At 44.0% G+C, this 13,859-nt stretch overlaps 1 protein-coding gene across 1 annotated transcript in view; it reads right to left on the bottom strand.

Moving 5' to 3' along the window:
- Window positions 1-13,859, bottom strand: part of amot (angiomotin) — a 122,385-nt gene that overhangs the window by 20,049 nt on the left and 88,477 nt on the right. Inside the window, exons 12-13 of the mRNA XM_083639863.1 lie at window positions 3,922-4,014; window positions 1,933-2,078 (exon numbers count right to left, since the gene is read on the bottom strand). Of these exons, the coding sequence (XP_083495989.1) occupies window positions 1,933-2,078; window positions 3,922-4,014 (239 nt within the window). The remainder of the gene's footprint in view (window positions 1-1,932; window positions 2,079-3,921; window positions 4,015-13,859) is intronic.

Raw genomic sequence — 13,859 nt, 5'->3', positions numbered from 1 at the left:
ATCATGCGTCGACGCCTAGCGGAGAACGTGGAAGACATAAGTATCATGCGTCGATGCCTACCGGAGAACGTGGAAGACATAAGTATCATGCGTCGACGCCTAGCGGAGAACGTGGAAGACATAAGTATCATGCGTCGATGCCTAGCGGAGAACGTGGAAGACATAAGTATCATGCGTCGACGCCTACCGGAGAACGTGGAAGACATGAGTATCATGCGTCGACGCCTACCGGAGAACGCGGAAGACATAAGTATCATGTGTCGACGCCTAGCGGAGAACGTGGAAGACATAAGTATCATGTGTCGACGCCTACCAGAGAACGTGGAAGACATAAGTATCATGTGTCGACGCCTAGCGGAGAACGTGGAAGACATAAGTATCATGCGTCCATGCCTACCGGAGAACGTGGAAGACATAAGTATCATGTGTCAACACCTACCGGAGAACGTGGAAGACATGAGTATCATGTGTCGACACCTAGCGGAGAACGTGGAAGACATAAGTATCATGTGTCGACGCCTACCGGAGAACGTGGAACACATAAGTATCATGTGTCGACGCCTAGCGGAGAACGTGGAAGACATCGACGCCTACCGGAGAACATGGAACACATAAGTATCATGTGTCGACGCCTAGCGGAGAACGTGGAAGACATAAGTATCATGTGTCGACGCCTACCGGAGAAAGTGGAAGACATAAGTATCATGCGTCCACGCCTACCGGAGAACGTGGAAGACATAAGTATCATGTCTCGACGCCTAGCGGAGAACGTGGAAGACATAAGTATCATGTGTCGACGCCTAGCGGAGAACGTGGAAGACATAAGTATCATGTGTCGACGCCTAGCGTAGAACGTGGAAGACATAAGTATCATGTGTCGACGCCTACGGGAGGACGTGGAAGACATAAGTATCATGTGTCGACACCTACGGGAGGACGTGGAAGACATAAGTATCATGTGTCGATGCCTAGCGGAGAACGTGGAAGACATAAGTATCATGTGTCGACGCCTAGCGGAGAACGTGGAAGACATAAGTATCATGCATCGACGCCTACCGGAGAACGTGGAAGACATAAGTATCATGCGTCGACGCCTAGCGGAGAACGTGGAAGACATAAGTATCATGTGTCGACGCCTACGGGAGGACGTGGAAGACATAAGGATCATGCGTCGACGCCTAGCGGAGAACGTGAAAGACATAAGTATCATGCGTCCACGCCTACCGGAGAACGTGGAAGACATAAGTATCATGCGTCAAATCTTCTGTCGTTTTCACATATTTCTCTATATTTACTTTTTCTAGATTCATTTGGTAATCAACGTAGTAAGCTGTGTTATTTGAACTATATGTGGCTTTGCACGCTTGTTGTTGTTTGTCTTGCTATCAGAGTACGCAAGTGGGTCCATTGTTTAGCCTACTAACATTATAGGGAAAATTGCAGATTGCAAATTGTGGAAGCTGTTTTGCAGAGAAATGGCGGAATTAATTTGCATTAATTACATTACGTGAAGCACTGAAGCATTTCTGCTGATTCAGGATCTGTGAGGGCGCAGTGTGAAATTAAAATCCACTCAAACTTGATTAGAAATGACCGATAAAAGGTTCAGAAATAAAGGGGAAACAAGGAATGTGTATTCTGTCACTTGCAGAGCTGACAACTGGTTTCATCACACAGCTGTCGTTCCCACCCTCCGCCACCAGGGGGCAGAAACATACATCTACTGAGTAAAATATACTGAGATCAGCGAAACTGTGTGTGTGCCAAGTATGAAAACGGACGAGAAAGTTTGACAGTGATATTCAGCTTTTCACACACACAGGAGGACATCTAAAAAAAAAAGATGGATGAAAATTGATGGATACAATTCCCCCCAAAACTTCATACTGACACCAAGACAGAAATCTACTCGACTAGTTTGGCAGCGCTCACCTCCTCCTCCAGTTTGACTACTTTGGCCTGGGCGTTGTTGAGTGCCTGGTCTCTGATCTCGATGTGTCTCCTCTGGTCCTCTGTGGTGGAGCGCAGCGCGTTCAGCTCCATCTCCAGCTTCTCCCGCTCACGACCCGTCTCTTTATCTGAACACACACACATGCACGCACACGCACACGCACACACACACACACACACACACACGTGCACGCACGCGTGTGCACACACACACAAGTGAGACAAAGCGTTTACTGTCAATTTTAAAAGATGCACATTTATACAAGGAAGTGACATTTGATGAGGAAAAGACAAATTGGATTTCCTCTGTGCCAGAATAAATAAATAAAATAAAAATAAAACGTTAACATCGATGGAAAATGCTTTGAATTTGAGTTTTGATTGGAGACTCCGGTCAGTCAGTGACAGACGAGTCAGTAAAAAAACAGTAAAGGAAAGCCCAGAGCGGTTGCACGGATCAGATCAAATGGGAAGATAGTCATACAGACACGCACAGCATCCAAGAGGAGCGCTCTGTCTGTCTGTTGGGGGCGGAGTCACAAGTTTGATCACGATACAATATTACATCGATTAATTGGACAACGATGTAATATTTGCCGATATCACAAAATCTGCCACGATACGACTTCGATACGATTCAGGGGGCTGCGATCAATATTAGACAATATGCGTTGATTTATATCCCAGAGGGAAGCGGATATCCTCTCTCTCTTTTTCTTGCCTGCTTGCCATGGCCCTCGCATTGTTTGTATGTGGAAAGAGGTGCGCTTGGGCGGAAATGGTGATGCAGACATGGCGTGGAGTTTCAAAATAAAATAATAGAATTCATGTTTATTTCTTATGGTGTGATGACGATTTATATCGATGTTTTCACTTTGCATCGATGCTATTGGATCATTGATCATTGCATTGATACAGATCGATGTATCATCCCACCCCTACTGTCTGTATGTGTGTCTGTTTTTACTTAGGTTGAAATTGCGGGGACAGACCCGACTTAAGACCAGGTGATTGGTGACTTAAGACCAGGTGATTGGTGACTTAAGACCAGGTGACTGGGGACGGTTGGTGCAATTGGGGACAAAAACCGTGGCCCCAGTTGGTAAGTTTAGGGTTAGGTAGGTTTAGGGTCAGGTTAATGTTAGTCAAGTCAAGTCAAGTTTATTTGTATAGCACATTTCATACACAGAGGCAATTGAAAGTGCTTCACATAAAATGGTTGATAGGAAAAGAAAAGAAAAGAAGAGAATAAAATAGACATTTAGAAGCATCACAACAAAACTTAAAAAAAAGAGTATAAAAAGTGCATTAAGCAACAGGGGCAGCAGTTGCAAAAAGAGCTAAAAACTTATAGAGGACTCATTGGGTTTGCATAGTAGCTGTCAGCAGTTAAAAGCGGCGGTAAACATAAAAGTCTTTAGTCTATTTTTAAAAGTAAGTAAGGTTGGGGCAGATCTGAGGTCTTCAGGCAATTTGTTCCAGCTAGCAGAAGCATAGTGGGTAAATGCAGCCTTCCCATGATTTGATTTGATCCTAGGGACAGTTAATAAGCTGGACCCTGATGACCTAAGAGTTCTAGACGGTTCGTAGCGTGGGAGCAATTCAGCTATGTATTTTGGGCCTAGGCCATTAAGTGATTTATAGACTAATAACAGTATTTTAAAATCTATTCTATGATACACTGGCAAACAGTGTAAGGACTTAAGAACTGGAGTGATATGATCAGCTTTCTTAGTCTTCGTTAGAACAGAATGTTAGGGTTAGATTAAGGCAAGTAGTGGTTATGGTTAGGGTTAGTCTCCAGGGAATGCATCTAAGTCTACATGTAAATACCCAAAAAGTGACATAAGTAAGACTGTGTGTGTGTGTGTGTGTGTGTGTGTGTGTGTGTGTGTGTGTGTGTGTGTGTGTGTGTGTGTGTGTGTGTGTGTGTGTGTGTGTGTGTGTGTGTGCGCGCGCGCGCGCGCTCACTCTGTGCCAGCAGCTGGGAGATGGTTTTGCGGTTGTCCTCTGAGCCGTCACACTCTTTAGCGGCGAGCTGCTTGTTGGCCGTCTCCATGCGCTCTGTGACACAAGACAACACCACTGGTTACACACAACACACACATCTGGGCTGTGTGTGTGTGTGTGTGTGTGTCTCCATGCGCTCTGTGACACAAGACAACACCACTGGTTACACACAACACACACATCTGGGCTGTGTGTGTGTGTGTGTGTGTGTGTGTGTGTGTGTGTGTGTGTGTCTCAATGCGCTCTGTGACACAAGACAACACCACTGGTTACACACAACACACACATCTGGGCTGTGTGTGTGTGTGTGTGTGTGTGTGTGTGTGTGTGTGTGTCTCCATGCGCTCTGTGACACAAGAAAACACCACTGGTTACACACAACACACACGTCTGGGCTGTGTGTGTGTGTGTGTGTGTGTGTGTGTGTGTGTGTGTGTGTCTCAATGCGCTCTGTGACACAAGACAACACCACTGGTTACACACAACACACACATCTGGGCTGTGTGTGTGTGTGTGTGTGTGTGTGTCTCCATGCGCTCTGTGACACAAGAAAACACCACTGGTTACACACAACACACACGTCTGGGCTGTGTGTGTGTGTGTGTGTGTGTGTGTGTGTGTGTGTGTGTGTGTGGCCATCTCCATGCGCTCTGTGACACAACAAGAGAACACCACTCACACAACACACACATCTGGTGTGTGTGTGTGTATGTGTGTGCGTGTGTTGGCCGTCTCCATGCGCTCTGTTGACACAACAAGACAACACCACTGGTTACACACAACACACACATCTGGGCTGTGTGTGTGTGTGTGTGTTGGCCATCTCCAACACACTCATCTGGGCTGTGTGTGTGTGTTGTGTCTTCGGAGGCACTGGAAACTGAAGAGTTAGACTTGGTGACTTTGACACTCTCTGGAAACTTAAAAGCCACAAATCCGGCTACTTTTTCTGGCCAATGTGAATGTGTTGATGTGAATGTGTTGATGTGAATGTGTTTATTTTTTTTATTTTTTTTTAGCATTTATTTATACAGGGGAGATCTCTTGAGAGCAAGCTCTCATTTGCAAGAGTGCCCTGGGTACAGAAAACATATACAAAGAGGTTATACATTTACAGACATGATAAAACAATAAGAACAAGTGAAAATATTTCATGTAAAACACGAACACTCCTCGTGTAGGGCGCTCTCTAGGAGCATTCTGAAAGAATTCAGAGGGATAAATCGCTCCAATTTTAAATGGTCCTGGAGCTCATTCCATTTGTTAGGAGCATAAAAAGAAAAAGCAGTCTTTCCCTGCTCAGTCCTCACGCATGGGACAGACAGTCTGACATAAGACCGCGAGCGTGTTTGATAACTGATACTGTTATGAGTGAGAGTTGAGGACAGATAAAGTGGCAGCTTCCCAATCAAAGCTTTATAAATAAATAAAGTGTTGAATCCCAAAGGCTTTGGCAATAATCATCATTATTATCAGAGGAGTGTAAAGTGAGACGCGCAGCTGACAGGAAGGCGAGGCAGGCTAGGATAGAACGCTGTGAGCGGCTGGAGCAGCTCCAGGATGAGGCAGTGATGCTAACAGATGTAGCTGCACTAGAGCAAACAGGAGAAGAGCTCCTTGAGGAGTTTCTAGGTGGAAACGATGTCGCAAAGAGCCACTAAGGCTGAGGCCATAACAGTTGATGTGCCAGACATAACTCTAGGCGTAGTGGTAGTGACCACTGAGATACAGGACCCTGGACAAGAGTTAGCAGTGGGTGAGCTGCTGAATCAAGGCCAGGAGAGTCATGAGTTAGAAGGTAACAGTTAAGAGGTAGCACTGGACAGTAATTCCGCCAGTGAGTTGACGGTAATTTTAGAGGAGCAGCAGTTGGGAGACACGATGGCTCCTAAAGAGTGCGAGTCTAGTGTTGCTGCTACATGAGAAGGGCTGCGTCTGTAGAGAGCGCCTCGTTCGTGTTTGATGAGAGGTGATGATTGTGAGTGTCAGGCCTGATGTCCGTCTGCTTGAGCTCGCAGACACTGAGCTTGCTGAGCACCCAGGTTATCTCACAGGGGCGCGGGAAGGGGTTCACGTCATTGATCCTGATCCAGCGCTAGGGAGAAATGTCCTGGAAGGAATGAATGAAAGTGATTGCCTGATACCAAATGAGGCCAAGCCTAGTTTGCGTAAAAATGCAATCACTGCATGATGATCAATAAGGGGCCATAGGGATAGGAAGGTGCTAGAAAGCCAGGATTCGAGGGGTGCGTAGGATTAGTAGCTGGGGGGATATGGGTGTTGTTTGGGGGGGGGGGGGACCTTTGTGCAATGGTCGATATTCATGACACTTATGCATGTCAGGCGACCTCCACTAAATGTATTGCTGCGTTAATGCCCCACTTGGGTAGCGCCACCTACTGGCAACACAGATTGAACCTTATGTGACAAACATCACCCATTTACATAAAATGTACATGGTCTGCTCTAGACGATACACAACATCCTGACATATAATTATTTGGTCTTCTCTAGTGCCACATAGTGGACGCAGGAAGTAACATGTGACTCCTTTGTCCAGTGTTCAAAACGCATGAAAATTCAGAGCTGTGTCACCCGGGTGCCATTCAGCATCGAGGCCGCAGCTGACGCAAACCTGGACGTGCACAAAGGGGCGGCGGCCCGGCCACGACTCATTGCTGCGCAGCAGCTATAATAATAATAATAATTTTATATTTTATTACTATTTTTTTTCATTTAATTTGTCAGTTAGCTAACTTGCGATCTGAAAAACTGTGGTTATTTGGCTCCGCCCACTGAGGTGTAACTGAACCAATCAGATTGTTTCTGCTTCTGAGAGATGTTTGCATGTTAACTAAACTGCAATCTGAAAGAGTGAGTGTGCGTGTGTGTGTTGGAGGCTGCATGGAAATCCCTGCTGACAGCAGCAGACGCGCGCACGCACGCGCACGCGCACACGCACACGCACGTACACGCACACACACACACACACACACACAGTTATTTTCCTCATTCTCTCTCTGACACTCCGTCTTCCTCTTGCTCTCTTGCTCACACATTCTCTCTCTCTTCCTCCACATTAAAAGCCCCTCTGGGATCCGGTTGCTGAGCAAATCACCAATAAACAAAATCAAACAATAACTGTTTTGATGTCATCAGCATGGAGGAGTGTGTGTGTGTGTGTGTTCTGAAACCAAAAATTGGAACCTAATATTTGTCAGTGTTGGTGGGAGCGATGCAAACTGTAAAACCAGTGACTTTAATCTTGTTCTGAGTCTTACAATCTTATTTGTCTTAAAACATGTTAAAAGGCTTCAAATGTGCTGACTAAGGCAGTTTTGCTTATTCAATGTAGCTTCACTTGTTCAAGACTTTTCCTAAGTCAAGTGGTATAGAGTGCTCTGCCTTATTTAAAGATAATGAAAGACTTTTCCTAAGTCACGTGGTATAGAGTGCTCTGCCTGATCTAAAGATAATGAAAGACTTTTCCTAAGTCAAGTGGTATAGAGTGATCTGCCTGATTTAAAGATAATGAAAGACTTTTCCTAAGTCAAGTGGTATATAGTGCACTGCCTTATTTAAAGATAATGAAAGACTTTTCCTAAGTCAAGTGGTATAGAGTGCTCTGCCTTATTTAAAGATAATGAAAGACTTTTCCTAAGTCAAGTGGTATAGAGTGCTCTGCCTTATTTAAAGATAATGAAATACTTTTCCTAAGTCAAGTGGTATAGAGTGCTCTGCCTTATTTAAAGATAATGAAAGACTTTTTCTAAGTCAAGTGGTATAGAGTGCTCTGCCTTATTTAAAGATAATGAAAGACTTTTTCTAAGTCAAGTGGTATAGAGTGCTCTGCCTTATTTAAAGATAATGAAAGACTTTTTCTAAGTTACATTACATTACATTACGTCATTTGGCAGACGCTTTTATCCAAAGCGACTTACAATAACACATTTTTGTCAGCAATAGAGCGATCAACTATGCAACACAGTCTATGACAACTACAACATCTGAAGGAATAGTGGTAAAGTTAAGTTTTAAGTTAAGTTAACTTTTTTTTTTTTTTTTAAGAAAGAAGTTAGTTCAAGAAGGGCCCAGATGGAGCATGAAAAGGTGTGTCTTTAGTCTTTTCCGAAAGATCGGCAGTGATTCAACCGTCCTGACTGAAGGTGGAAGCTCATTCCACCATTGAGGTGCCAGGGACGAGAAGAGTCGCGATCGGGATGAGCGACGTGGTATAGAGTGCTCTGCCTGATTTAAAGATAATGAAAGACTTTTCCTACGTCACGTGGTATAGAGTGCTCTGCCTTATTTAAAGATAATGAAAGACTTTTCCTAAGTCACGTGGTATAGAGTGCTCTGCCTTATTTAAAGATAATGAAAGACTTTTCCTAAGTCACGTGGTAAGAGTGCTCTGCCTGATTTAAAGATAATGAAAGACTTCCTAAGTCAAGTGGTATAGAGTGCTCTGCCTGATTTAAAGATAATGAAAGACTTTTCCTAAGTCACGTGGTATAGAGTGCTCTGCCTTATTTAAAGATAATGAAAGACTTTTCCTAAGGCACGTGGTATAGAGTGCTCTGCCTTATTTAAAGATAATGAAAGACTTTTCCTAAGTCAAGTGGTATAGAGTGCTCTGCCTGATTTAAGGATAATGAAAGACTTTTCCTAAGTCAAGTGGTATAGAGTGCGCTGCCTTATTTAAAGATAATGAAAGACTTTTCCTAAGTCAAGTGGTATAGAGTGCTCTGCCTTATTTAAGGATAATGAAAGACTTTTCCTAAGTCAAGTGGTATAGAGTGATCTGCCTTATTTAAGGATAATGAAATACTTTTCCTAAGTCAAGTGGTATAGAGTGCTCTGCCTTATTTAAAGATAATGAAATACTTCCTAAGTCAAGTGGTATAGAGTGCTCTGCCTTATTTAAGGATAATGAAAGACTTTTCCTAAGTCAAGTGGTATATATAGAGTGCTCTGCCTTATTTAAAGATAATGAAAACATGTTTTGAAACTAAACTGACTTGGGGGTAAAAGTGAAATTATCTCACCATGTTGGCAAACAATAGTTTTAATAAGAACCCAGAGGTGTGACCAAGTCAACAGTGATCAAGTTGCAAGTAAGTCAGTCTCAAGTCTTGAGACTGTAGACAAGTCCATGGTCATTGATATAGAGAAGATTTAAGTGCATTGGCTTTATTTACATGATCAAAAGCTATAAAGCAGATACACATAGTTATTTGTATCAGTTATTAATCATAAATGCATATCACAGAAATACACTATATTCAGATAACCTGTAGCCTCGCACAGTGACTCTGACCTGCCTTGGGTGATTTTCCTCTCGGCACCCCTCTCTGCCCCTGAACTTGTTTTTCTATGCCATAGTCAAAACATACAGATTGTGCCGTGTCAGACCTATAAATGATATTGTCTCTCCACAAAACACCACTGCACTCCTGTACGCCTCATCTATCTGTATTTCTGTAATCATGTAAGTTTTTCAAGATGGAATGCAGTCTCTTTGTAATTCTATTTGCAAAATACATGTTTGGCTGAACAAAAGTTTTGTAAGACGACTTCCTGACTCCAGTTATTATTTTGATGTCACAAGTGGTTTTCTCTGAAGCTGCTCACTCTCACAATCTCGGCTCAAGTAGAGGTGCTCGTTACGCGGGATAAAGAATGTATTGATTAATTCCGTTCTACAACATTAATGTTAACATTAATGTCAAGTCTAAATGTAGAACAGCAAGTCAAGTCACAACAAAGATACTGGACAAAGAGTCCAGTATCAATTTAAAACTAAATATCTAGGACTTTTCAGTGCAATATGGTTTTAATAGGGTAAAAACTTGGTAAGAGCATCATGAGTTTGATTTCTATAATCAGTTTCAACTTCAATAAATTCAATCATTCCAAACAAATTCAGAAAACTGAATTTGAATTCAGTCGTCTGCTGGAACAAATCTCAACACGCTCAATCTAAGTCTTTTACACAAACACAAGATCTCAAGTCAAGACTTTAGAAACATTTTCAAGTCATCAAAGTACAAGTCAGAGTCAAGTCCCAAGTCACCAGAACCCAAGTCAAGTCTTCTCTTCATGCAGCAAGTCTCAAGCTATTCAAACTGTGACTCAAGTTATGTGACTCTTGTAGTGTATTGCCAAGAACAAGGACATGGCTATCGTTAGGCTTAACTTGCTAGGCTAGGTTTAACTTGCACACACGTCTATTATTTTCTATGTATTATCTTCTACATAGCCTATTGCCCCTGTGCTACACTTTACTCAACTGGATCTGATGGATCTTTCTATTTTGCATGATCGGATCTGGCATCGTTTATAATAATACTAATAATACTAATATGTGATGACCATGATCGGATCTGGCATTGTTTACCATGTTTGGTTTTGTTGTCCACAGCAGGCGCGGCTGCTGCATTTTTGTCCAGGGGGGGGCTGGGCTGGACGATATGGTTGAAATCAAAATCATGATAATCATAAGGGGCAGTGGTGGCCCAACGATTAGAGAAGCGAGCTTGTGACCGGAAGGTCGTCGGTTCAATCCCCGAGACCGGCAGGATAAATCTGGGTAGGGAAAGTGAAAAGGCAGCGCTTGCCCCTCCCTCATTACCACCACTGAGGTGCACTTGAGCAAGGCCCTTAACCCCAACTGCTCCAGTGAAGCTGATCAGTGGCCAGCAGATCAGACTTTGGTTGTACTGGTCACCTTCCAGGTGTGAGTGTGAACAGGGCACTCCTGAAAAAGCGAGCATTGGTCTCAGTGAGACTCCGCCTGTAAATAAAGGTTAAAAAGAAATCTCACTATGAATACATATCACGATATGGTTCATGTATGCAAATCACGTTAAATAATCAAATTAATGTTCATCTCATTGAACTGAATGGTAATGATGGCAAACAAACCTTAAATTTTCAAATAATATTCCTACCATACCTAATTTTATCAGTTTTTAAGTAAAATTTGATGTCATCATTAATTTAGACAGCAGAAATGTGTCACACTATTAAAATATATACATATCCTCACGATATGATCCCACTGAAAGACAATAAACAATCATATTGAATTATCATCCACTCCAGCCCTAAAGTTCACACACTCCTCCTACTGGCCTACCTTTTGAATCATACGGCCTACAGCTTAGCAGGCATTTCAATCACAGAGCAGAAATAGACACAAAGCAGGTCAGCAGCCCTCTGATCTCCTCATCCAACTGCCCTCATATTACCTCCAACTTTATATTTGGCATCCGTCCATGTGGTTTACACATTTAAATTATGAGTGTAAAAGGCATAAAAATACTTCGGAAGAAGGACTTCCGACAGTTAGGTGCGTGCCCATTCAGAACGCATTGCCGCCCACGCAGTCGCCCGCAGCTCCGGAGAACTGCCGAAAGTGAGAGTGAATGAGAGCAGTCTGGGCGAAGCTGAAGTTGAAGATGAGGATCTCTAACTGTCCACGACCGTTGTATTTCTTCCAGAGTAGGAAAGAGCACTGCCACTGAAGCTTGCTTTTACTCAAGTGGGGACTGGGGAGTATGAAAGTTATTCAACTAACGTATTAGCTCACTAAATACTCAACTATTTAGTTACTTTTGAACAATAATCACTAAGATTTTGGGCACGCAAGAGGGATTTCTCATTCTTCTAAGTTCTGGCATGGTCCTTGATGGATCATTATTAGACCGAGGTTTGGAAACTCAGATGAACAGCGCTGTAGTATCAGTTACGGGAGATTCATTCCAGATGCATTGCTCCAGTGTAAATGCCAGATGTTGGATCACTCAAAAAGACAAACGTGCACAAGAAAAAGTAGATGTGAGAACTACAGCGATAACTCAGGAAAATGGCATCGCTCGATAAATCTGCTCGGTACCTGGAACGCCGACTAGTCGCTCCTCAAGGATGCTAGGCTAGCTGCTGCAGCTATACGTTGATACTCTGACTCTGAGAAGTGGAGCAAAGTATCCGTTTACATGTTGATACTCTGACACTGAGGCCAAGTCTACATTAGGCCATTTTGCACTTCGTTTGCATCTATTGTCTACACTACCTCTATTGTTTTGAGTGTTAAACACAAAGACTCTGGTCTCCGGCGGCTGAGCCAGTCTTCGTCATCAAAATCCGGGTTGGAATGTTACTGTAGACGTGGAATTTTGAAACGATGCAACTAACCTACTTGTACAGCAGGTGGCAGTAAGCACCTTGAAGCTGTCAGCTGTCGCACTTTTGGTGCGAGTTGAGAGAAGATTGAACAGTCTCAGCCAGGAAAAGTATACATACATACACTTACACTACATAATCGCGTGTTATTACCAGCCACGTAAAGTGCTTATGTGCTTGCCAGAGCTGTTTTACATAGGATCCCACACAAGGGGTCCACGGGAAACCAACCATGCGAGGCACCCATCGCCTCTAGCCTTGTCAAGGTAGTCCAGAAATGGGTCCCCAACAGCCGAAAATCTCCCAGGTGAGTTAGTCCTCAGGAACCTGAGTCTCTCCATTCGTACAACTGAGGTCATGTCCACCAGCCACAGCTGAAAGGAGGGTGGATACCATTACACTGTTTCAACATGGATAACCAAATTCTGACTTTATTTGTGATTCAAAGCATTATGGTGGTCATCGGTGTCTTCTTCTTCTTCTTCATCTTTGCCTTGGCCGTAGGCGTAGTTGCTGCCCTCTCGATGTGGACTCCAGTACTACACATTGAGGCACGCGCATGCCCAGTGTATGTGAAACATCATGTAGCACGCGTCTCGCATGAGCCATTATGAACGAAGCCTGCTCTAGTGTCGACAGGGAAGGCTTGACCCTGAGAAGTGGAGCAAAGCATGTGTTTACATGTTGATACTCTGACCCTGAGAAGTGGAGCAAAGCATGTGTTTACATGTTGATACTCTGACCCTGAGAAGTGGAGCAAAGCATGTGTTTACATGTTGATACTCTGACCCTGAGAAGTGGAGCAAAGCATGTGTTTACATGATGATACTCTGACCCTGAGAAGTGGAGCAAAGCGCTCACCGCTGCCCAAACTATGAAGGGAATTAAAAGGAAGCTGGGGGGAAAAAAAAGCTCTATGGTGACTTGTTGTAAGAGTCAGGAATCTCCCCGCGGACCTGTCTGGATCTGGGCTCAGAGCCATGAATGCAGCTTTCTTCTCTCTAGTGCACAGAGAGGGAGGGAGGTTGGGAGGTAGAGAGAGAAAGTGTGTTCCATGTTTCTGTGCCTATCTCTGGGACGGTGTTACTAAAGATGTGATCAGTTCAAATACTCCAAACCAACACTAGAAAACAGGATTGCCACAAACATCCAATTCAAGGACTTTCTAGGCCCAATTCCCTTCAATTCAAGGACGCGGGCGTCCGGGTAGTGTAGCGGTAGATTCCCTGCCTAGCAACGCGACGGGTGCAGGTTTGTGTCCTTGTGTTACCTCCGGCTTGGTCGGGGCGTCCATACAGGCACAATTGGCTGTGCCTGAGGGTGGGAAGGTGGATTGAGGGTATTTGTTCTGGTCGCTGCACTAGCGCCTCCTCTGGCCGGTCGGGGCGCCTGTTCAGAGGGAAGGTACCTGGTGGGAATAGCATGATCCCACATGCTATGTCCTGCCGGTGAAGCTCCCCGCTGTCGGGTGAAAAGAAGCGGCTGGCAACTGCGCATGTGTCGGAGGAAGCATGGTGCTAGTCTTGGCTCTCCCCTGATCGGCAGAGGTTGGAGCAGCGACCGGGGCAGCAGAGGGAAAAATTGGCCAAGTACAATTGGGGAGAAAATGGAGTAAAAAAATAAAAAAACATTAAGGACCCAACATGGCCTAGTTTGAGACATGGATCAAGGTTAATTACAGTTACTACACTGACCATTTTCATGAGAACTAGCAG

Source organism: Poromitra crassiceps, assembly GCF_964638095.1.
Source record: "Poromitra crassiceps genome assembly, chromosome: 1".
In the NCBI taxonomy this organism is placed as follows: Eukaryota; Metazoa; Chordata; class Actinopteri; order Beryciformes; family Melamphaidae; genus Poromitra; species Poromitra crassiceps.
The sequence above is the reverse complement of the archived record's forward strand: the minus strand, read 5'-3'. Positions and strand labels throughout refer to the sequence as shown.